This window comes from Protopterus annectens, chromosome 1.part2, assembly GCF_019279795.1.
Source record: "Protopterus annectens isolate FY-2018-M chromosome 1.part2, PAN1.0, whole genome shotgun sequence".
NCBI lineage: Eukaryota > Metazoa > Chordata > Ceratodontiformes > Protopteridae > Protopterus > Protopterus annectens.
In genome coordinates this window covers 936,717,680-936,744,844 of record NC_056727.1, presented here as the reverse complement: position 1 = coordinate 936,744,844, position 27,165 = coordinate 936,717,680, and the positions used below count along the sequence as shown (strand labels likewise).

Below are 27,165 nucleotides of genomic sequence, written 5' to 3'. Positions count from 1 at the left end.
GCAATTTGTTTGTACTACATAGCTATTGCAGTTACAAAATGTTATTAAAGAATTGCTAATGCCAGCTGTGTGGTTGCTGTAGCTTAGATTATTACAAGAAACGATGAAAGCTGACAAAGCTGGAATTCCATGTATGTAACACCAAATGTGAAATGCAGCTGTGTTTAGATGCCACCTTTATTTATATTTATTTACCAGAAGCATAAATACTTCACAATGAGTCCAGTAGTTCACAAAAGATTGTACATACTTCATTATTCAAAACAAGCTATGATAGGTGCACTACCATTGCCATTTGTTCACAGTATCAGCATGCAGAAATCGTCTCTCTTATATGTCTATTAATTCTGTTATTTTCTTGTCACACTAATTGTTGTAAAACCAATTTTCTGTTGTCTATTTAAAATTGTATTTTCTCTTTTAAGCGCCCAGTCTGAACTTGTAAATGGTCCAAAAAGATTAATGTTCTATCTCAGTTAACACATTTAAATCAATCAATCAGTCATTATAAAAAAAGCAGCCTGAAATGAGCAAGCAAATACTTCCACATAAGCTATCAAAATAATAGGTTAATACAAAGCATTAACCTCTTTGATATCACTTCTTTGCCATTGCTCTAAAACATATCCATTCTGTTGTATCCAAATTATTTTATTAATCTGGAACTTAACTGATCTTTTGGAATTGGATAGTCTTTCAAACTGTGAGCTGAAACTTTTGAAATATAACTTAACAACCATTGACATATATTTTGTAAACAGCTCCATCAGTCATGTAGTGCCATCCACACATTTCATACCATCACACACCTTGCAAGCAAAATAAATATCATTACTCATTTTACAATATTTATATTTAAGCAGAAACTCCATTGTGTATTAATAGCCTACAACTCACACCATCGAATACTTTGGTGCCTCCATTTTCATCCTGCACTTTAACCCTAGACATGTGTCCCTCTTCAATAAACCATTAGGACTGCTAGAGGGGAAGGGCCATCTTCAATTTTAGAGCCTTTCATAAGTATTAAGCATTAACCTTTTCCTCTATTAAGCTCAAAATACCATTTTTTGACCTGGGAGCAGCATCCCTCTCCAGTCTTCTATGTTCCATGGTGCTTCTTATCAATTTAATCATGGCAGTTAACATTTCAGAAATTCTAGAAAATGATTCGGTGAAGCATTCTTATTGCACATTTCATTCAAACATATGTATTCTTGGGATATAACCTTATTTATAGGTTCATAGGTTCTTACTAAACTTACAACCAAAGAAGACCACCCAGGAGCTCAGTCACATCACCTAATACTGATTGCAAGCTTAGATTATTACAAGAAAAGATGAAAGCTGACAAAGCTGGAATTCCATGTATGTAATACCAAATGTGAAAAGCAGCTGTTTTTAGATACTACCTTTATTTATATTTACCAGAAGCATAAATGCTACCTATGAGTCCAGCAGTCCACAAAAGATTAAGTGTACTTCATTATTCAAAACAAGCTATGATAGGTGCATTACCATTGCCATTTGTTCACAGTATCAGCATGCAGAAATCATCATCTGCCTTCCATGTCTAGTGATTATCTGTTATTTTCCTGTCACACACTGACTGTTGTAAAACCAATTTTCTGTTGTCTACTTAAAACTGTATTTTCTATTTTAAGCTCCCAGTCTGAACCTTTATATGGACCAAAAAGACTAGTGTTCTACCACAGATAACACATTTAAATCAATCAGTCAATCAAGCAATCATCAATCAATCAGTCATTATAAAAAAAAAACAGCCTGAACTGAGAGTGCAAATACCTCCCCATAAGCCATCAAAATAATAGGATAATACAAAGTGTTAACTTCTTTGATATCACTTCATTACCATTGCTCTAAAACATATAGGGTGGCCACAGCAGTGCAGTGGTTAACATTACCGCCTCACAGCAAGAGGTCCTCCAGTTCGATTCTCGGCTGGGGTGCCTTTTGTGAGGAGTCTTCATGTCCTCCCTGTGGTCATGTGGGTTTCCTCCAGGTGTTCTGGTTTCCTACCACATCCCAAAGACATGCTGTAGGTGGATTAGACACTCTAAATAGGCCCTAGGTATGAGTGTGTGCATGTGTGTGCCTTCTCTGGAAGGTTGGGTGCTGAGCTGGCAACTCAACACCATAAAACTCCACTGCCAATTGTTCTATGGACCATTGTTCTGCTGTGGTGACCCCTAACTGGGATAAGCCAAAAAGAGATAATGAACATTGCTCAAAAACATATCCATTCTGTTGTATCCAAATTACTTTATTAATCTGAAACTTAATTGTTCTTCTGGAATTGGATAGACTTTCAAACTGTGAGCTGAAACAATTGAAATATAACCTAGCAACCACTGAATATATTTTGAAAACGGCTCCATCAGTCATGTACTGCCATCCACACATTTCATACCATCACGCAGCTTGCAAGCAAAATAAATATCATTACTTATTTTACAATATTTATATTTAATTAGAAACTCCATTATGTATTAATAGCCTACATCTCACACTATAGAATATTTTGGTGTCTCCATTTTCATCCTGCACTTTAACCCTAGACATGTGTCCCTTTTCACTAAACCATCAGGACTGCCAGAGGGAAGGACCATCTTCAGTTTTAGAGCCTTTCATAAGTATTAAGCATTAGCCTTTTCCTCTGTTAAGCTCAAAATACCATTTTTTTCCACCTGGGAGCAGCACCCCTTTACAATCTCCCATGTTCCAAGGTGCTTCTTATCAATTTAATCATGGCAGTTAAAATTTTAGAAATTCTAGAAGATGATTCTGTGAAGCATTCTTATTCCACATTTCATTCAAACATATGTATTCTTGGAAGATACCCTTATTTATAGGTTCATAGGTTCATACTAAACGTACAGCCCAAGACCTGCCAGAAGCTCAGCCACATCACCTAATAGTGATGGGAGGCTAACAGTGTCCCACATTAGGTAGATTTGTCCCACATTTCCAAGCTGAAATTTTGCAGTCACCAGTCTGTTTATTCAGCTTCTAGGCGAGTTTGGAAATTGGGATATACTTTGGACAAGGTGCCCATCTCACTAAATTGTATTGTTAATGTGGCATATAAGTTATGGTTTATGTAGAATGGACCTTTGCTTTACCACTGATTATATATATAAGTGAAGGAGTTAAAAATTGTGTGCAGTTGTTCACAGCATGAAAGGCTAAACAGAGACCGCCCCTCAGAAGCCTGCTTGAGACTGAGTAGACGAATGAAGTTTTTAGTCTGTCAGAATATCTAAGGTTACCTAGGCTTGAGATCTTTTGCTGAAAAAACATTGACTTCTCTTGAACTAGTTGAAGTGCTTCATGAAATTTATATGGAAGGGGACATTACATTCAATTACATGCCTAATTAGTGAATGAATAATGTGGGAATTATAATTTCTCTAAATCTTAAGCAGACACCCTAAAGGATAAATTATGCAAGGTAAAATAATTTTCTAACAATGGCAAGATGTGATGGTCAAAGGAGAGTTTGTTCTCAACAGAAGTACCCAATTCCCTTGATAAAGAATGGATCAGCTTTAAGTAGAATACTATCAGTATGGCAATGCTAGATTTACAAAAAGAAACTATTCACATCTCTTGGCATTCAGGGTTATCCCATTCTTCTAGCTGTAACCAGATTTATATCTGTTTCATTTAGTCATCTGTAGCCACAGTACTGTGAATATCTTGGGATTGTTGCTCAATCAGCTGTTCTTCCACAGCCACATAGTTTCTCTGATTTACAAACTTGAAGACCCATACTTACTTCATACTTGCTTACAGACCACAAGGTGCACTTTCATCCTACTCTTGAATGTCTGTCATTGTCCAAAACACTAATATGTAACTCTTCATGTAATATGAAATTCACATGACCAAAAGTCTACACATGGGTGAGTTACATCCTACCTTGCATGCCTTTAAATTACTGATTTACATAATTAGGTCTTGCTCATCACCCAATACTAGAACCCGTCATGAACTGCATTATTTCCAAAGCTGTCTGCCATTTTCAAACAGCCACTCTGAACCTTTGATTGAGGAAAAGAGAGATTTTACCCTTAAAATTCATTCTTGGCTCACATTTTTTTCATCCTAGTTATAAATCTAAGGGTTTTAAGTAGAAACAGCATGAGAAACAGCAGTTATGCCATAGGACACTCATACCTCTGTCACATCACCAGATTTTTGACTTATCAGTAACATTCATAGGAATATACTGGATCACATGACCATCAAACCCCCATCTTCACAGCCCATAAACTTCCTCAGGACACAGGAGACTCCTTCATTCCCCAGCAGGGCATTAGCCTTTGCCATCTTGTCCTCCAAGAAAGAGAGGTAAATCCCCGTGACAAAAACACAACAGCCCAGACTTTCCTCTTAACAAATTATGTTCTCAAGAGTGGACCATCACATTCCATGAAACAGAATTGATCTATATTATTGAAAAGCAGACACAAATGATTCACTGCTAAATATTCCTAAAGACCCCATGCTTCACTCTGATTTAGAGACAAGGTACACCTATCACAAAAGATTCCTGACTCAAAGCAGTTCATATTCAAGAGCCTAACTGTCCCCAAATTTTAAACGGTCATTTTCTTTAAGTACTAGATTCTAAGACTAACACCGGCCTACTGCATTGACTTAATCAGAAGCACTATCACAGCACCATAAATTTACATTGTAAATGCAGTTTGTGTATCTGCTATTATTTCTTCCTCCACATAAGTTGAAACCCTGATAACTGACTTCACTTCTCTTAACTGCTGTATCTCAGAAAGCACACCATACCTGCTTTTTCCCTCTTTAGGGTCATGTGGGAGCCAAAGTCTACCCCAACAAACACTCACATAAGACAGAGAACCACATCTGAATGGGATGCCATCTCTTCAGAGGATGCACATTCATATATACATGCAAACCTCATACAAGAATGTACATACATGCATACACATGCACATGGATGGCCATCTCTTCAGAGGATGCACATTCATATATACATGCAAACCTCATACAAGAATGTACATACATGCATACACATGCACATGGATGGCGCAGTGGTGCAGCGGCAATGTTGTCACCTCACAGCAAGAGGTTCTTTGGTTCGATTCTCGGCTGGGGTGCCTTCTGTGTGGAGTCTGCATGTCCTCCGTGGGTTTCCTCTGGGTGCTACGGTTTCCTCCCACATTCAAAGACATGCATCTGGAGCATTTCTTCCCAGGCCTCTGCTGAAAATTGGCTTTGTTTCAAGTCAGACTTTCCCGGTTAACAAATGTTAAATAAAAAAAATAAATAAAAAAACACACACGCACATACAAAAGTGTGGGAAATTTAGAGGATTTCCGTTCATTTTATTGGCATGACTTTGGATTATAGGAGGAAAAGAAAGATCCGGGCAAAAGCCCATATGGCTGTAGGAACAACATGAAGGCTTCACACAGAAGTTAGTTCCACACAAAAGGCATCCTACTAGTTTTATAGTGAGAGACATGCTGATTGATGCATGCTAATTTCCTTGAAAAGTGGCAAACTACAGATTAGATAGCTGTAGTAGGTGGAGTGATAGGCATAGCTACACTGTATGGACTGGGGGGATGCAAGATGAATGTCCCCCGGCAGAGGTTGTTTTATCTCATTTTTTTAAGTACTATTTCCATCACAAAAACACTTATTTCAGTTTAGTGTCTTTATACTTGCTCTGGTTTTGGAGAATCAACTTTGATGTTTCTACCCTAGGTTAGTTTACCAGCTGAAAAGCAGTCTCATAACTTTTACAGTTAGCATTAATGCTAGACCACCTGGTGCAGATCTCATGGTTTTCACATAATTGAGGTTCCCTCAAATAAAACCTTATGCTGATAGGATGGCTTGCATTTGTCTAAATACCTTATGCTGATAGGATGGTTTGCATCTATCTATATTAGGGGCAAACACTTTAACTGAAGTATTTAAGCACAATCCCAGAATCCCTTCCTTTACAAAAGATTTAACATTATAGGCTCTTAGGTTGGTAGGCTGTTGCTAGGCAATTTATCAGGTAGGCCATACATAGCCTAGTTGAAAAATCTCACTACATGCTACTTCTGCCCATATGGGGCTGTAGAGGGAGACCTTGGATGTTTTTTATGGTTACCCATCCATTCAACCACTGTGCATGTAGAGGATGAGGGATCTGCTTTGTTTAATATGCAAGGAGAATCTGTTGCATAAAAATGTAATTCTTTGAGTGAAGTATCTATCATATCCCCATGTTTTATATATGTTAAAATGAGCATTGATGTCTTTAGTGTGGATATTCATGGTATCCCCAGTTTTGCAACTATGAAGGAGATCACAGAGGACAAGGTATTTTGAGGCGTTACTTATAAAATGAAATCTGTATTCAGAAGTCTGTCAGAGATAGAAAAATGGGACATATGCTTGAGGCATTCATCATTGGAAATGGAGCTCAGACCCTTCATCTTCTTAGTATGGAAATGTTTGGGTCTTTTGAAATGGACCTAGTGTCTAGACAGGTACATAACAAAGGGAGCTGAACAAGATAGAAGAATTTTCTAATAACTGTGGATACATGGTAATCAAAGGAGGTCATTGTCAACAAATGTGCCCAGATCACTAGTAACTGTCAGTCTTGAGGAGGGTACAGTTTATATGTAGCAACATGGGTGTCCATGTTTTCCAAAGGGTACTATCTGCACTCTTTTACATTTAGTTTAAGGCCAATTTTTTGCACCATTGTTTTGCATGTGTTAGCCCTTCTTGCAAGCATAGGAGTCACCAGGGGAATTTATAATGGCACCAAATTTTCAGTCATTAGCAAACTTGGTTAATCAAAAGCCCCTGCCTGTCTGAGAAGTAAATGCCAAGTAGGTGCAGCCCAAGTATAGAGCTCTGGGGGACAACACTCATAACAGGCCTCTTTGGAAAATGATGTGTCACCTAGTCTAACTTGCTACATTCTGCTTGTAAGCCAGTCTGCACACCATAAAAAACATCCAAGGTCTCCCCCTATATTTCCTATAATGCTTTGCAATTTTGAGTCTTCTCAGATCTCATTTGCCACTGTTCAGTGTTGGATGTGGTCTATAAATCTCCAGAGTAGCTAAGTGATTTTTTTAGGCTTTTCAGTCTTTTTTTCTGTGAGTGTGCAGTGTGTATATATATATATATATATATATATATATATATATATATATATATATATATACATATATATATATATATATATATATATATATATATATATATATATATATATATATATATATGGTTAGGCTTAGGATATTTCTCCTCTCCCTGTTATTTGCAATAATTTGCTTGTGCTTTTACCTTTATCTATAGTTGTTAGTAAGGTTATCCTTTGGATGCATGTTTGCTCTACGTTTTAGCCTTATGGCCTTTATTCTATATGTTTTTTCTCTCTTCTGTTAGTGTGTACATATGTTCTGTTTCCCTTCCTTTACTTATAGTATTAGTATAGTAGGTTGATAGCTGTTAGTGTACCATTCTTCCTGTTTGTTGACATTTCCACTGTTGGTTTTTGGTCTTTCCCTTGTTGCTGGTGGTGTGTTTGATTCCATTAACGGGAGGATTTCTGGTTCTTTTATTGGACTGTGTTTTCTTCTCATCATGTTAGAGAAAGATTCAGGCTTCTAAAAATGCACCAAATGCAGACACAAGCTACCGCTCCAAGATTCCCTTGATAATTGTGTCTACTGCTTGAGGGCAGCCCACTTTAACAAAGACTGTGAGGCCTGTGCCCCTTTTAGAGACAAGGCATTAGCTGACAGACAGGTAAAGCTAGTTGTGAAGGGGTTCCTTCCCACCTCTTCCCTCCCAGGCCCTTCTTCTCTTCATTCTTCCTCCCTGTGAAGAATCCACAGAAAAAAGGGAAGAGAGATAAGGACAGACAGAAAGGCAGAGATCAAAAAGAGAAAGCGAGAGAGGCAGAGAAAAAGATAAGGGCAGAAAACACCTTACTGAAGTTTCAGTCTCTGCTGAACTAGTTTCAAAGGTGCCAAGCCCCTGTTTTCTCAGCTCCTACTGTGAATTCAGCTTTGGCATCCTCTCAGTACTGATCCCTCCTTGTAAGAGGAGGCACCTACATTCCCTTGAGGAATCTTTAGCAGAGGAATCTAACCTCAAAAGAGGGGAAAGAATCCCTAAAATTTCCCCATGATGACACCTCTTTCTGCAATCTCCTTGAATTGATCAGACAAGGGGGGGGGTTGGCCCACCAAAGCCCCATCCCCTGAGGAGTAAAGTTTTCTTGAGGCCCTTGGTGCAAGTCCATCCATGTTATGGGTGGTATCCCCTCCTGATGCACTCGTTGACCTTGTGTCCAGGAAGACATGGAGAGAGGCCGACATGCTCTAGCTTATTCCTTGCAAGCCAGACATAATCTTAGTTCCACTGTTATTGGAGTAAGGATACTGTAGTCAATGTCACTGTTGTTGCTGAAGCTACTAAGAACAGACGCTTAGAGGAGAATGCATCAGTGCATGCTCCAAACAGAGAGTCATTAACATGGAGAGATTTAGGAAGCATACATATTTTTCAGCCACTTTTACCCTCCATGCAGTGACCTATATAACACACCTGATTAGACTTCAGAGAATTTGATCAATGCTTCTCAACTGACAGTCACATCTTGTAAGCCCTTGGAAACTCAGTTGGCCACCATATTATCTATATCAAATGTATCCATGCATCTCATTTCCAACACAGTGCATGATACAGCTTAGGTGGCAGGTACTAGCACTGCAGTTTGCCATTATGCCCAGATGCACTTATGTAGGTTTGTAGAGTGCTTCAAGGCACATCCTGACCAGGAGCAAACAGAATGGCAATGGGACAGAAAGGTATGACTATTTGGCAAGTATCCATGTGTCTCATTTCCAACACATTGAGGGTATGGCTTGGGCAGCAGGTACCAACATTGCAGTTTGCCATCATGCCTGGCTGTGGTTGTGTAACTCTGTAGAGTACTTCAAGGCATCCTTCCATAATGCTCCCTTTGATAGATCCACTTTATTTGGACCTAAAGTTAAGGACACCCTGACCAGGAGCAAACAGGATGGTAAGATGTTGCCTGCTGTTCACTTTTGCACCCCTCAGAGGACCTTACTCACAACCTGGGGGACTGTTCTCCCGAAAGGTGCTCAGAATACTCCAGGTGATAGTGGCCCCCATGGCAGAGGAAGCATATCAATGGACACCATCCTAAATTGAGGGAATTTCCACAAAATCAGGGCTTTAGGAGATCTTTCCCTGTAAGCCCTTTCAGATCTTGTAAAGGTTTGCCTGATGCTGTACTCTGGAAGTTATGAGAGAGGCTTGGCTCTCCACTCTCAAGTGTGGGAAGCCATCACCCATCACACTGGATGCCTAAATGTTGAAAGTCATTTCCAGAGGCTACACTATCCCATTTAAGTTTATCCCAGTCATATGTCAAAGATCCTTTCCAGGCATTTCACCCCATCAGTGAAGGGAAGCAGTAGCGGAGATTCAAAAGCCGGTTGCAAAGCGAGTCATCTAGGAGGCCCCACTAAATCAGAGAGGATCCGGGTCTGTTCAAGATTCTTTTTGTTGCCCAAGAAAATCAAGGACCTCAAGGCCATTTTGGACCTAAGCAAGTTAAATGTGCTAGTCAAACAGACCAAAGTCTGGATGGTAACCCTGCAGTCCATTCTGCTTCTGCTGAAGAAGGGCAATTGGATATGCTCTGTGGATCTCAAGGATACTTACTACCACTTAATGATATCAAGACATTCCAAAAAGTTCCAGCACTTCTGGCTGGAGCCAGTCAACTACTAGTTTTGATCACTTTGGTCTCACCTAACCGCCCCCCCCCCCCCGGTGTTCACCAAATGAATGGCAGTGATAGCAGCTTCTATCAATTCTCCACAGGATGTCCATTTCTTTTCTTCCCGATACCATGGCAATGGTGAGCACAGATGTTTCCCTTCTAGGGTGGTGGTCATTACAAGGGGAAATGGTCCAAGGTACCTGGTCACAGTCAGAGGCCCATCTGTACATCAGTGGTTTGGAGATGAGAGTAGTTCTCCTGGAATTGCAGAAGGTGTGATTTAGATGCAGGCCAACAACATTGCTGTGGTCTGGTACATCAACAAACAAAGGGGAATCTGATTCAATCCCTTGTATTGAGAAGCCATGAGGATGTAACAATGGGCAGTGTCCTTGCAACATTACCTTATAGCGACAGATATCCCTGGGAAATCTAACATTCTACCAGACAAACTGAGCAGGAACATTCTGATGCCTCATTAGTGATGCCTCAACCTGTCAGTGGCTGCACAGATTTTCAGAAAGCAGCTCGTGACTGTAATTGTCATAGCTCCCTTCTGGCAAAGACACGTCTGGTTTTCCTTTTTATGGCCTCTTCTAGTGCACCTTCATCGGCTCTGGATCCAGTTCTGGATCTAATTTTCTATCCTTCAGCACAGCCTCACAGAAATCTAGAATGCCCCAGGCTGACTGCTTAGTTCTTCCACTTCCAATAATGGCCAGAGATAGCAAACTATCTGACAAAGTTGCGCATATCCTTTCTTGATCTCAAAATCCCTCCACCAGAAAAAATGATGGCAGTAAGTGGAGGAAATTTACTATTTGGGTCAATTCAAAGGGTTTGGTCCCCTTTTCTGCTCCTTTAAATGCTACTTTAGATTTCTAGCTGGCTATTTCCAGTCTTGGGACAGCTACTCTACTATTAAGGTTCATCAGGTGGCCATTTCCAATTTTCATGTGGGTCAGAGCAATCTGCCCATTGCCTTTGTAAGGTAATCGTAAGCCTTTTTGCAAGGTACCTTTCTTCTCAGACATTCTTAGAGGGCCGATTCCATCTTGGGATCTGCCTCTGTTACTACACACCTTAACCAGGGCACCATTTAAATCTGCTCCCACCATACCGCTCAACCTCTTAGCAAAAGAAATCTAGGCAAAGTCTAAAATAACGGGGGTAGAAATGCCCAAAATATGGACAGAGTTTAAATATTGATCTTGTAAACTGAAGGATATGAAGAATAAAACTCGTGTATGTCATTATTTAGTCACTTCATTTCTTATTAATTAACCAGAAAACCACAAACTTTATGAGTAACAGACCAAAAATATGAGGCAAAATTCTGAACATTCCATGAAAATATGGACATTTGAGAGGTATGGCTGCCACTTTAGACTTGAAGTTATTTCAGGGTTTCATTGTGGACTAATCTAACCTTTTTGCCTAAGATGGCCTCTAAATCAAATCTGAACCAGCCTATTCATTTGCCAGTAATAATCCCCAATTTCAATAATAAGGGTGAATATATAGTTTCTTGCCTGGATCTTCATCATCAGTTGAGATTTTATTTAGAAAGGAGCAAAGTCTTCAGGAAATCAGACCATCTGTTTGTGTCTTTCTCCCAAGCTAAGCTTGGTAAACCAGTTTCTAAGGTAACTTTGTACAGATGGCTTTTCAACTGCATATCCTTTGTATCCTCTGTCCTTACCTTGCAAACTAAATGGGCATTCTACTAGGGCAGTATCTACTTCAGCAGCCTTCTTTGGTCATGTTTCTTTGGATGATATTTGCTATGCGAGTACCTGGTTGAATGGTCATACCGTTGTGTCCAATTATAAGCTTGATATTCATTCCAGATCTAGGGCTTCTCTTTGCTCCACCATTTTTTGGAATATTCTGTTCTAGTGCCATCTAGTTAGTCTAGCTGGGAACTCCATACCACAGGCAGATGGAGAAGACAACATTGAATACAAAAGTTATGTCCTTACCATAATGCTAGATCCATGTCGTCTTATTTCATCCATCTCAATCATTTCTCTCTCCACCCCCACCCCCTTCTAAATTGTCACTGATAATTTATGTTTTTTAGTGGACCATCCAGGCCTACCCGAAATCTTGTTTTCTGGACCCTTTTGGTTTTGGTCTTTGTTTTTGTTAAGCCACATATTAGGTGAATGTCAAACATGGAAGGGACAAACTCGATGTATGTAGACATAGGAATGCAGAACATTATGGGAGGGGAGCTGGAGCTTCAGAACCAAGAATCTGAAGTGCAAGACTGATCCAAACAAATTTAATAACCCACAGTTTGAGATGGATGGAAAAAGACTGTATAGATCTGGCATTATGGTAGCTGTGTAACTGTCATTTTGTACTGATCTGCCTTCATCCAGGGCCACATTGTCTCAAAGAAATCAACCAGGTTTAGCAGGTAGGACTGGTACTGCCAAACTGGTTTTCGTGAATTTTCATGAATGGACTGCAGACTCCCAGTGTCTGTTTATAAGGCCAACAATAATTCATTCCATTCTGCAGGTAAGGCATGAGAGATTTATATAGTTGCCCGGCTCAATAGTGGGACTTTCCTAGTGAAATGGGATGACAGCAGCTGATCCCCAAACCTTCAGTATGAAGCTAAATGAGAGGTTAAGGTTAAACAGATTATGCAGAGGGTCAGAAGAAGAGTATTTCAGATTAGCAAAGAGAGCTCTCATGTCTAGTATTTTTAACCTCAGAGAGAGCCTTGAGGACGTGCACTGTGAAGATTTTGCAGGGAGATCACCTGGGGCCAAGGGTGGGAGTTTCAAGGTATTGATAGGAGGGACACGTTTTAAGTAAATTTGGCTAATATGTCTACTACATCTCCAGGTGCAGAATATGTAGTGTTATGGTAAACCAGTTCCATGCAGTACTATGTACTATTTCTAAGTTTCTTGACATAGCCGAAGAATGACTTGTGGTTATCTTTGACAGAGGTGACAGTTTTAATTTAATGCTTCTCCTTGGTGGATTTGATTTTTTTTCAGTGCTCTTTCTTTAGTTGCCTGAGCTAGATTATAAGGTGTAGTGGATGTAGGTGGAACCTTTGACAGTAAAGCTAAAGAGAAAGAGTTAGATGTGCACAATTCATAGTTGTTGAAATTCAGCCAGTAGTATTGGTTCTGGTACTTCTGACAGCAGTATGACATTTTTCTAAAGATGAGTCACCCAAATGCAGCTGCATTAACAAAATTGCAGATGCTGTTAATGCTTTAGGTCAGCTCAAATCAAAGCACTAAGCTTACATGAAATCAGTTTATCCAGTTGTCTTCATTGAGATATGCAGTAGTCCTCTTTCAAGTGCATTATTTTGTGTTTTTCAAAAAATCATGTCCTCGTGGCCTGTAGCATGTGTTTGTAGAAAGTTGCATAATTATTACATTTTTTTAAGACTCAAGCTGTAAATGCTATGCTTTAAATACCACTCAAAGCACTTTGGCTTCTGATATTAGTTTGGCTGGTGAACTTGAGAATATGTGCATACGTCATTATGAAGAATTAACAGCTGATTAGTTTAGTTATAATATTGGATATGTGATGTTATCCATGCCAGCTCTGTCTAATAAGAATAGTTGTAAGCCTTCTAGGATTTTGTTTACTATATATGTATATCAATATACTCTTTTGATACAGTTGAAAAATGTGTTATGAAAAATGGCAGTAGTTAATGTTTCTGCAGAAAAGAGATACAAATAAATTGTAAAGAAAGTAAATAAGGGAGGTAACATTCTCCTTCTAGATAGGCAGCAGTATTTAAACAAGCTACAGGTTGTTACACACTTAGCACTATACACCTTTACCCAAGCCACCTAGGCTGCAATATAATATGGAGTTGCATGAGTAAGACTTGTTTTTTAACGCAACAGGTTGTGCAATTATACATAAAGGATCCTTCTCCTTATGCATTCCAAAATATAGGAAAACATTTATAATCAACTGGAGAGCACTGGAGTCTCAGCCTAAGAATGTATTGCTTTAAAGGAAGGTGATTTGTTGGATTCTGTATTAAAAGCAGCATAGTCAGGATTCAGACACTGTACAATCCTGTTGAGAGCTGTGCATTATGCCAGGGTGATTCAGAGACCACTGTATTGCTGCATCAGTATAATAGTGCTGGACTGTAGCACAACAGCAGTTTCACTGGTAAAGAACACATGCAAATGTGGTAGGCTAGAGCCTCAGCTAATGCAAATTAGTCATGTGTTCTACTTTAGAAATTTTCGCCTACATCAGAATGGTGATGCAGAGCTCTACTATGCTGTGTGGAGTATATAGCAAATAAGGGTACACCATGTTTTGGTGGATTACACCCATTAATTCCTGTGGCTGGAATGGGGCTGTTAGTACCACAGAAGATAAATACTTCAGAGGCATCTATGTGGGTGTATGTTTGTGTGTGTGAGGAAGCTTGCATGCATATGTGTATGCTTGTAGGGGCACGATTGCAGTTGTGTGGATGTCTCTGACTGTAACTGTGTGTACATGTCCATCCACTTGTGTGCATATGAACGCAAACACACATTAGTAAGTACCTGTGCAACTGTGTTTCTTGGGATGTTAGTGGGAATACATCTTGACATTAGCTGTAACTGCACTAGTGTTCATTTCACAGACATGATAATGACCTATTAATGAGATGCTGCTTTGTGCAAATTTACCATGTCTCTAAATCACTATATATCATCACTGTACTACTGTACTCACAGAAATTGCCTCTGTAGTAATGGCAGCATTATGTTTTTAAATCTTGGGACATATGTTGTACATCAAGACTCCATAACCAGAGATGCATGTCATCCATTTCAGAATTTGGGCATTTTATTTGACACCATAAATATTATTGAATAACTTTGATTGTTGTTACCTTATGTATCTGTGTCTCCCATCAGTATGGGATAGAAGCAGTCACACATATTACTGGTGAAGGTTTTGTTAAGTTTGTTATATTTTTGTTTATCTCATAACTGTTTTTGTTTTAATAATGATTTGATTTTGAAAAGGAATGTATTTACTTTTGAGATCTTGTTAAAAGTTTTTTTTTTGGGGGGGGTCCTTATATAGATGACATTTATTTATTTATTTATTATTATTTTTTTTTTTTGCAGCGGGGATTAACAGCTTTTGACACTTTTTTCACAGTCTTGCCATCAAATAAATTCGGGCTATATTTTACCAGTCATTTTTTGAGCGCATGCTTAAGGAAAAAGTCTAATTAATGTTATTTCATCCAAAGAAACTGTTGTAAATAGTTCTAGTTGATGACTATGTATTCCTCCTCACTGTTTCATTTATTTCCATATGGTGAATGTTGGAAGCTAAGGAACTCAGTATTGGGCACAAGATTTACTTTGCATTAGGAGTCAAGTCTTTGAAAAAAATGTCTGCATGCAGTTATTCCCCAGATTTGTTCAAGGAATGTGAATCAAAATCATTTAGATGGTTTTGGGATTCTTTCAGTAAATCATTGATTGCTGATATTTTGTGGAAAGTAAGCAATATTATTTTCAAGATACATTTAAGGATTTGATGTTCTCTAGCTGTTATATCTAACCAGCAAACTAGCATCGGTTAATTTGTCCCAGTTCTTGTTTTTTTTCATATAGGAAAACTAGACCTGTGTATGACATGATAGTTATTGATAATCATATAATCATGCAACTGTTTACGACAGCAGTGAAAATGGAATGTATAAATGTGAATATAGTTATGTCTGCAATTTTATCAGCAATTGCAATTCATGCAACAACATGGATATTTGCATAATGCGTGGAGTAAATGTGATTGCAGTACAAAAATATCATTTAAGATATTAGCTGGGCATGCAATATAACTTTTGGCTTACAGGAAAAAACATACAAATGATCAAAACTAGATTTCAGGAACTGTTTCATTTAAAAGTTTATTTATAGTACATGCTACTAGGACAAATGTTGGGTATGATTCATCCTTAAAATGTGTGATTTTATTAACTGTCTTTTTTATGGCTTTGGGCAAACTTCTGGTATTGTTGAACAGATATTACTATTGATAGAATCTCATTTGTTATTAAAATAAAATACATGTATTCTTGATGGACTTTTATGCTGAAATTGATTGAATTGATTGAATTGTGTGAAAACAGAAATTGAGAAAAAGGAGTGTCATTGAATATTTTTGGGGGTAAAATTCTATTACTGGCTAGTAAGTACACTACCTGGATGCCAGCAAAGAAGAAATTTGGAAAACCTGAAAAAAAAAATCAACCAGAAAAGGTGAAGAGAAAATACTGTCTGGGAAGGATTATGTAGCTCTTCACCAAAAAGCAGTTCGAGCTTCAGCTTTGGTTCAAGAGATTGCTTCTGCTAATTTAGAGGAAAATAAATAAAATGTACACCCAAGTAGTTAAAACAAATGAAACAGTGAAGGAATATATCAACTTAAATAATTCCCTTGTCATTGTCCCCCTTTACTCATTAGGCCACTCATTTAATATAATGTCCACTTTGGCTTGTATCTGTCCAGACCCAATGAACAAGTGGGATGTCCACAGAGATGCCTTATTAAAAGTATGCAAGGCCTAAACAACATGTTTTACATGGACTGATTCACAGCCCTGTCATTATATTCTGTATCCTACAGACTGCTAAGAGGTGTCCTGTGTCTGGTATACAAGGCATCTTCCTACCCAGTACTGATGGATTTATTGCACACAGCAAGTCAAATGGCATCAGGAATACTTGGTCGACAGATCTAAACCTACAACATTAACAGAACATTATGAAGGGACAGGTATGAATGTCAGATGGGAGATGAGTAGTTTGGAATCAGATCAGGATGCAGCACAACTGACCTGTTGTTTGCAGTGAGACAGATAGTTGAGAAGAAGCTAGAGATGAGAAAAGGGTCCAACTGGGTATTTCTAGACTTGGAGAAAGCATATGACAATGTCCTAAGAAAGCTGATTTGGGCAGTACTACGGTGGTTTAATGTCCCAGAAACATTGGTAAAATTAGTACAGGCTATGTACAAGGACCCAATGACTCAAGTACGAACAGTGTTCGGCTTCACAGAGGGCTTGCCAGTGGGAGTGGGTGTACATCAAGGTACAGCTGTCAGCCCACTGCTGTTCATAATAGTGATGGACTACATTAGTAAACAGGTTGGAGGGGACAGATCAACAAAGTTACTATATGCAGATGATGTGGCATGACAGGCGGACTCTGAGCAAGAACTTCAGCAAAGGATATGGGAATGGAATGCAAAACTAAAGGCACATGGGATGAAACTAAGCACAGATAAGACAGTGGTAATGGCAGGAAATTGAGGAAATCAGAAGAAGCTGAGAATTTAGATAGAAGAGAAGATAGTGGAACGGGTAAATAGCTTCAGGTATCTGGGAGGGGTTGTTGAAGAGAAGGGAAGTCTGAATGAAGAGGTCAAAGCCAGAATCAGAGGGGCTGCAGCCAACTGGCATAAGAGTCTCAGGTATAGTCTATGACAGAAGAATGCCAAAGAAGCTGAAAAGTAATGTGTACAAGACAGTGGTGTGACTAGTACTAATGTATGGTACAGAAACCTGGGCAGTAAAGGCAGAGTAGATAAAGAAGCTAGAGTTGATGGAAATGAAGTGCTTGAGGAGGGTGATAGGATGCACACTATGGTACAGATGAAAAAAGGAGGACTTAAGAGCAGAAGCCAAAGTAGCTCCAGTTGCAGAAAAGATCAAAGAGAATAGATTACGATGGTTTAGACACATGGGTAGGAAAGCAGAGGAATCTGGTGAAGAAGATTTGTGACAGACAGGAAGAAGGTAAGAAGAAATGAGGATATCCAGCAAAGAGGTGGCTGGATTGTGTGAAAGAGGCTCTATGACAGTCAGGCATGAGTGCTGAAGAAGGCAGGAGCGTGGCACTGTATCGAGAGAGATGGCGACAGTTAACACGATACCCCAACCCCATGTAGAAAATGGGAAAAGGGGCTGATGATGATGATGATGGTAGGACAAGTATATCTCACAGAGGTTACTGCTATTGTGGAACAGAATCTCCATCCACATAAAACAAAGTTCATCCCACTCCATATTCAAGCTCAACATGAATCTATATATGGGAAGCAAAAAAGTTACCTCAGGAGTGCCCCTGTACTAATAACTGACAGATGAAGCTCCTAAATGCTTTATCCTATGCATGTCCCTCTTCAAATTATTTATGTTATGACTCCAGTTATTCTCATTAGGTGTAATATATAATTATCAACCATGGAATGAGTAAGGCCAATCTATAACCAAATGGGATAAGTTAATTCAAGCATAAAAAGGGAAAATGGCTAGGCTTAAAGTGGCATACAAGGGCAGCTAGTCTAGTACTTACCTATGAACCTATAATAAATAAACAAAGAAGCAAACAAACAAACAAATAAATACGTAGTCTGTAACTAAACCAGTGAGTTAGAAGAAATCAGAACAATCATCGCTTGCAGTGGAGCAACCATTGTTTCATGACTTAAAAGCAGTGTTTTATATAAAGTTGAGTGGTTGGAGGTATTCTAGTACCCCTAATCATCTGTGATACGCTGTCAGAATAAATTAAATTAAATTTCAGTTTTAGTGTGACCAGTCACACTTAATGGAAAGTGATTAATTCTTCTACAAAATAAAGAATTTTACTGACCATGAAACAGTCGTGTTCCCCCTCAAACAGTCCTCACTCAGTCTACAAAGAAAATACACTACAAGGCATCCATTACTACAGTTTGAGTTTTGAACTCTGTGTCAAGTATTTTTCCTTAGGAAGGAGTATTTTGGTTTCATTTTCTGTATATCTAACCTTCTGTCATTATGTTTTTCTCAGAGTAATGAATGCTTTTATAATCAAACACAACTATAGCCTAAATGGTACACAGGTACTACGGACTATAGGCTCAGAGGATTACTTTAATAATTCTACACTTCTCTGGAGAAAATCCCATTTTGTGGCATATACTTCCTATAGCACATTAAAGACAATGGTGCTGCTATTAATGAAATATGAAATTTTGCAGAGCTGGTGGTTTGCTCTGTTTAGTCATGCAACTCTTAATGTATTTTATAAATGCATTACATTCTATTATGAACAAAGATTTTACTTCTGGAGTGGTACTTGAGATGTTAACAGATATGTAGTGTTAACTTGTGATTAATGCAGCTCCAATCAAACAATCATCTTTTAGATTGCCAAAGATCTATTAAGTGAAAGCTCTCTCTGGCATATCCACTAAACACAGTCAGATTTCTCTAAAAGTATTTGGTATTTATAATACATTAATGCAGATGAATCTGATAATTCTGGTTTACTGTTTCAAAACATTACTCATATGAAATGTAAAATTTTAAATAAATGAATATTAATGTTTAAAATCATAGTTAAAACAAATCTTGTATTATTAACAAAATATACTTAGTAAGCCCATTGCTTAAAATTAGTGAAGTCAGATAATTACCTTAATCATTTTCTGTCAACTTTTTTGTGGTTACTTAGTTAATTACTGATTACACTGCCTTAGTATTTAGATGCAAATGATTTGGCTGTCATCGCAGTGGCAGGCTACTATGATACAGTGCAGGTACAAAAGTTTTGCTTTGTTTTAAGTTCATTATGAACATTTTCTGTCACATAGTCTCAGCAGTTTAGGGTAATATTTAAGAGTAGTTACTGATGATAGCCAATAAGGGTAAAGAACTGAGGTAAAAAAAAATCATTGTTCATTATGTAAACAACAATCACCAGCTGTAAGTTGTAACTAAAGCTCTGTAATATTCATTTTTTTTCCTGCAGATTGGATTAGATGGAACTGGAAAGGAGACTTGTGCACAACTGGCCTGCCATATTTCAGGTTGCAGCCTCTATAAAATTTCTGATACCCAAAACTATAACCATACAGATTTCAGGGAAGACCTCAAAAAGGTTTACAGACAGACTGGGCTGCAAGGTCAACATCTGGTCTTCCTTATCACTGATGCTGATATTGTCAAGGTAGGAATTCAGAATATTGCAAACCAGTGCACTTCCCATACCAGTCATTATCTGTGTACCACAACAGTATATCACTGAGTAGTTGCAGCACTGAAAGAATAAAATGTGTGGGTCATTATGGGACATTAGACTACTTGTAATTTAGCATAGTTTCATAGGATTGTTACATTCAAGCAAAAGTGCTATTCAAATAAGTACACAGTCTGATTTATTATTTATTTTATAAGATGTTCAGAACTCTACTGTAAATGCATTTAAATGCAGATCTTTCTTTATTTTCAATAAATTCATTGTCAGAAATGCCACTGATTTCTGTATTTGTCTAGTTCATAGAGCTGTGACATACTGGCTTTGTCTCTGTAGATTATCTTCAGGTGTTCTTAATTTAATTCTCTTCACCTCAAACAATTGGTTATTTACTTGACAATGGCATAATTTGAAGTGGGTCAGCACAACTCCTGTTACTGACCCATGGGGATAGCCAATCAGTTTCATGTTTTAGATTGCTATTGGTCATGGTGCTATTCCTGAAACCAGTACTTTATTCCTCCTTAAGCAGGATAACATCAGGAGTTCGATTTTACTAGCAGCTAACACATTTTATTTCCTTTAAAAAAGGGTGTACTCATTTCACTTCCCTTTCTATAGAGTATACTGTTGAATATCTTCATCTGAATCTTAGTTTATTTCTGTACTTTCTACTTTTTAATTTTTCTTTGTTTCTTCAAGTTGACCAGCAGGTCATTTTCCTTGAAATGTGGCTGCTGTTGTGGCTTACGTAGCATATCACTTAGAGTGACATACCTGTCAACATTGTAGCACAAGAAATATGGACAAAGCCGATAACAATGGGGGATAAGGGCCCAAAAATAGGCACATAGTTTATATATATTGCTCTTATAAACTTAGAAAATAGTTAGAATAACAGGTTTTGTTAGCATGCATTTTCTGAAGGACATAAGTCTGAAACTCAAATGTCTGCCATTGTTACTTAAATTCACTCCCCTGTAAATTTTGCCTGAAAACCATAACTTTTATGAAGAGCACACTAGAAAATACAAGGCAACAATCTGGAAATTCTGTAAAAATTTGGACAATTGATATATCCTGTGTTAGACTTACTAAACTAAATCCTTCACTTTGCAAGTATTCCTTAACTTCATCTTCTATTTTTTTAACTTCTACTTGACTAATCTTCTGTTCTACATTCCCTCTTTGTAATCTTATTTTTTTATTGTGAAATTTTCCATATCTGGATGCCTTTACCTGTATTTGTCTTCAAATATCTTTGGGGCTGCCTTTTTTGAGTTGATTAATTTGGCTTTATTCATATGTCCATATTTCTTTTTCATACCTTTCAAAAGTCTCTAGATTTTTTTCTTTATATTTTCGCACATCCTCAGTCACTTCTTTTTCCAAATGGCCGAAGGGTTCTTGGTCTATATAGTCTTTGTCATGAATCTGTTGTATTAATGAACACAAATTTGCATTTGAAGCTTGTGACGATTTTTCCTGTGGAAGTATTTTTCTTTCATCTAATTTTTTTCTTAATCTTTTTGTAAATCTTCTGTCTAGAAATTCTGGGTTTCTTGCATAATAGTAACAATATATATCTTTCTTATCATCAAAAGTCCACTCTATAGTCTGTATGGATGTTTTTTGGCCTATCAGTTTTTGTGATTTTTGTGGACTGCTACTTCCTTCTAAAATAGAGGGGCCATCCTCCATCTGGGCCTGGCCTAGCCCCGTTGTAGGAATGTTTCCATGTCTTGAGGATTCTACAGTCATTTTTTTCCATTCCTAGCACCAGTGCACCTATCAGGATTGGTTACTTTTTTATCCTGGGACTTTTTTTATTTTTTAACCTACTTCTGTCCACGATATATGCTATATGAAATGTAGTCTATTTATCAATGTTGCCTTGGTGAGATTTTGTGAAAAACAGGGTCTACCTCAGGAAGGTACTCACCAAGACTTGAGGATGAATTCACTTCCAGCAATACTACTCTCATTTGCTTGCTGTTTTATCATCTGTCCATTCAAACCCTCCAGATTTCTCCTATGTGGACACCCTTCATAAAATGAAGGAAGAGTTCCAGAAGGAGTCCAAGGAATATTGGGCAGATGAGCTAATATATATATATATATATATATATATATATATATATATATATATATATATATATATATATATATATATATATATATATATATAGATATATACATAGATATATATATATATCTATATATATATATATATATATATATATATATATATATATATATATATATATATATATATACACATATATATATTTCTTGGGTTTGAAAGAGCCAAAGGCTTTAGCTTTTACTTCAGTCATGGAAAATGCATTCATTAGTGCATCTCTGGAGCTGGATTACCTTCCTGCTGCTCTCAGGAAACCTGACCAATTATATGGGATCAGGTATTCCCTCAAGTTCTTCTTTAAGAACTATCTGGTTATCTCTGGCTGATCTAGCAGTGGAATCTGTGGATTCCATTAAGAGAGTCTCTTCAGCTCCATTATGGAACTCCATTCCCAATGACAGGGAAAGCGGAATACCCACTGCTATTGTGGGGAGACATATACTTCTGCTAACCTAGGATTGCCAGACTCATATATCAACAACTGCTGGATAACATGAGATCCAATGCAGAAAGGAATGCAAATAAGGATCTGAAACAGGAGATGCGGGTATTATGTGACTTACCTTCACAGGTTGTAAGGCTTTCCAAAACCGTGGGCATGATGCAGCAAATGCATCATGCAGGACAAGAGCAACAGGGTCAGTTTGTTGAAAGGATGCTTGAATGAGGGTATAGTTTCTGACAGATCATATGATGACAGAGCTCCTAAATGAAACACTGGATAAGAAACTCCTCTGTGGAACCCATTATGAAATTTTCTTTAAATGACTAGAGATGAAAACAAAGGTTTTCAGCCATTTAGTCAACTTTTTTCACTCACAGACACTTAAGTTCAGGAGGAGTTACCCATCTAAATTATGGCATGTCTAGTCCAAACAGGACAAAGGTAAACCTGAAAAGAGAATGAACTGCATATTAAGATAAGAATGAGAAGTAAAGGCTAAGGAAAATCCTGGGAGCCTGCAGGGTCATAATCCTCACAAAGAATAGCTATGACTCACTCAGACTACCCCTTTTCCCCAAAAAACTCCACCAAACCCTTCCCAAACTCATGCCAGGAACATTCTTACCCTTCTCTACCTTCTTTAGGAGGACATTTCGGACTATTTGTAAAAGATTGTGAAAGCATTACCTAGAATCAGTGGGTCTTGACTATCCTGACAGAAGATACAAACTGCAGTTTCAGAGTTGATCAAACTTTGCAGAAGTTTCTCCTCTACAAAAAGATCAATTAATCATGATGCCACGTCTGTTAAAGGACCTGCTGGATGGGGGGCATAGAAAAAATACAAAAAGTTAAAGAAAGCTCAGTACTTTACTCAAGGCTCTTTCTGTAGCCCAGAAAAGAAAGCACATTGAGACTTATTGTAGACTGCCAAGGTTGAACAAGTTCTTGATCACTCCAAAATTTAATATGTTGACCCTTCAAGTCCAGATGCCTGTGTTATCCCCACAGACCTTCCTGGTCATCCTAGACCTAAAGTATTCCTGCCTGTATATTCCCACTGCCAGTGCCCATGGAAGTTGCCTAAGATTTGAAGCATAGGGAAATAATTTCCAGTGTGCCCATTGCCTTTAGGCTTGCCTGCTTGCACCCGTGTCTTTACAAATTTTCTTGCTCCAGTAAAAACATTTTGTAGGACAAAGGGCATGCACATTTACCTATGCCTAGACAACTGCCTGATTCTAGTAGATTCCATGGAGGAGATTCAAAAAGCCCTGAATTTCATCCTAGCATGTTATCAGGCATTGGATCTCTCTCTCTTTTACTCTTATAAAGTCAGACTTGATCCTAACAAATGACATAGTGTTTTTGGGGGCAGTGATGGACACAAAACTGGAAGGGGCTTTCCTCCTAGTGGGCAAAGTATTCTATCTGGCCCTTTCCCTTGACAACCATAGAGAAGGATATGATTACAACAAGGGTGTTTCATTGCATCATGCATTCTCATGATTCTGCTTGCCCAACTACATATGAGGTAGTTAGAGTGGTATCACAGGAACAAATTATGTCAGCATTTCTAGCCTCTGCAATCTCCCACTCCTGTTCTACATTGTATAAAGAAAGAACCCACATGATGCATATTGCAGATATAGCTAAACTTACAGATAGTTGTCAATCTAGCCCACAGAATTCAGAAACTTACCGTGGACTCAATGGCCTTAGTTTGGACTCCCATGTGGGATTTTTGAAAATCCAGGGCATATGGGACAAGCACATGAGAAAGAAACACATAAATTGAAAGAAGTTATGGCTGTTTAAACAGATTTGATTACAGGGCACCCTTCACATCCTTATGGACAGCATCATAGTAATATGGTATGTAAAACAGCAAGGGTGGATTCATTCCCACACCCTGTTTTGACTAATAGTGCAGGTGTGGGAGATTGCCAAGGAGTCAGGCCTGAGCCTCATGGCAAACTACATCCCATGAAAATGAAAATGTTTTAGAAGACATGTCAAGCAGACCACATTTATATTTGAACAAATGGATGGAAAACAGGGAAATCTTTTTAGATCTAGGCAGTAAGAGGCATGGGCCAGAAGAATATCTGTTGGTTTCCCCCAAAAATAGACAACTGAGAATAATCTGCTGTAAAACAGCAGTTCTGGGAGCCTGGAGAACAGATGTCTTCTCTATCAGTTGTAAAGGCTTCTTTCTATATGCTTTTATGTCCTAGCAGGGACAGAGCTAAGAATGTTGCCCCAGTATGTGGACATTTTAAGTCAGAAATAAAAGATCCTTAATGTACCCTAAATGGACTACCTTAACTGTGACAACTTGGGTGAACTAACATTCACCCCTTCTAGACACCAGTTTTCAAAGGACTGCTAAATATCATAAAGGAGGCTAAGAAACCAAACACAAAGAAATCACAACCTACCAAAAGGAAATGTTTCTCCTTTTTGTGCCTGTCCAGGGATCAGGATTTGAATACAGCCCAAGTGTTGCTGATCATACATTATGTGTCAGACGTTTACAAAGCAGGTGTAGCAATGCATCTTTGAAGGTTCTTGCTTCTGTTCTTTCACTGACCCTCTCTAACCCTCATTTTACATTCTGAACTACCAATAAAACAATTTTGAAAAGGAGTATTGCATCTTAGACTACCCAGAAAGAGCATGACCAAACCATGGGACCTCATCTTTGTTTTAGAGAAGCTAACCCTTTCCCATTTTAAACCATATGCCTTGCCCACCCCCACCACACGTACATAACTTGGAAGATGCTGTTTTTGGTTACTATGGCATCTGCTAGGGTAGTCTCAGAATTGCTAGTACTATTACATAGGTAATCATTTATGATTTTTCACAAGGACAGGTTGTTTCTTCATGCCAGTCCTTCTTTCATGCCAAAATTAGTGATGGGGATTGTCTTGAACCAGGCCACCCACCTCCCTGTGTTATCTTTAAACCTCATGACAAGTTGGAAAGAAAATTATAATCTTTGGATGTGCATGTACAACTTTGATTTTGTTTCAACAAAACAAAAGGTAACAGAAAATCAGAGCAACTGTATTTGTTCTTTGCAAAAGGTAGGAACAGGAAGTCTGTAAATAAACAGATTTTACCTAAGTGGTTTGCTCATTGTATTTGCAATTGCTGTTTTGCCTTTGTAAAGCAAGTGCTAGGACATATAAAAGCCCACTAAGCTAGAGTCACAAAATCAAGTGCAACCTTTGGGGGGAAGGTCAGTATCTAATCAATTCTGGAAGCAGCAACTTGGTCCCCAGTCCACAAAATATTACAGCCTAGGGACTGCATCAATGACTAGGACAGGATTTGCCTCTACTATCCTGCAAAGTCCGCTATCCTAGAGAGCCCAAATAGGGCCAAACACTCACTGGTTTGATGCTCTCTATGTCATCCCATTGATGATGACTGCAACAGTGAATATTAAGAGGAACATAGTACAGTTGTTTTAGGAACATACCATAATTGTAGATGTTCAAGTAAATTCACTGTTGCAGTTCATGTCCCCCCCTACCACCCCTTTTCTCAACTTTCTTGTGCTTACTGGGTTGGTGCAAGTACCCTATTTTGCCATGTCCCTCACATTTTCTCCCATCTTTGAATGTGCATAAATCCTGGAGAGATTAGGACCTCATGTGCAGGCTTTCTTTTCAGGGGTATTTTCCCCTTGTTTTGTCTTCCTTGGCCCACTTGTTTTCAAGTGCCTTGGATGGGCTTCTTGTCTGGCCAGGATGATAAAGATCTAAAAATGGTATCAACCAGTGCACTCATACTGCTGATACCCTGATGTTCAAGTGGGAGTGAGTCAGCTGAGGCCACTGGCAGAAGATACAGCTCTGAAAATGATGATGGCTGTGGGTACTTGCTGGCAGGATATTCCATTGATGAGAAATGCAATAGTAAATGTACAAACATCTACAGTTATGTTTTGTTCCTAACAGATATGTATTTTCTATGACTTTATTAGCTTCTGCATTCATTACCACATATTGGTAAGATATAAATATTGAGGTAAATTCAGGAGAAAAAACTTTGTTAGAAGCAAAGAATTAATAATAGTGGCTGAACTATATACCCAGTAAATGCATATTTATTACTTTATTAATGTTGTCTGTGTTCTAACTCAAGTTCTCTACCTGGTTAATGGTCATGAGAACCTGCAACTCACACCTGTTGTTCAAAAGGAATATTTCATCACTGAGTACTTAGACTGCTTGAATCTGCATGAAATTAGATTAAGGACTCAAACTGACCGCAGCTAGCTACATAGGATATCCTCAAGTAAAACCAAAGAAAAACAAATCCAAAGGTGGAAACACTTTGATTTATTCACCAATAACAACAGAGCTTTTGGGAATCACCCTTCATCCTGTGTTTAACATCCATTAAAACAACCATTCAGTTTATATATGTTCAAATAAAACACATGACACAGCCAACCAATAACATAGATCAACTAATTACAATATAAAACACTTTTAAAATCATTTAATTCTTAAAAAACAACATCATAATATTCATTTAAAGCATATCAAAACCATTCTATTTATATTGCATTTGTTTTTCCTCCTAAAATTGGTTTTAATGTTACCATATTATTTAACCCTGGAAAAACATCAGCTTCTAACCTAATTATGCATCTATATTCTAC

The 27,165-nt window shown here is 38.1% G+C and overlaps 1 protein-coding gene across 1 annotated transcript in view; it reads left to right on the top strand.

The window, feature by feature from the left end:
• DNAH14 (dynein axonemal heavy chain 14) overlaps positions 1–27,165 on the top strand; it is a 2,550,346-nt gene that overhangs the window by 283,282 nt on the left and 2,239,899 nt on the right. Inside the window, 1 exon segment of the mRNA XM_044060213.1 lies at positions 19,672–19,869. Within this exon segment, the coding sequence (XP_043916148.1) occupies positions 19,672–19,869 (198 nt within the window).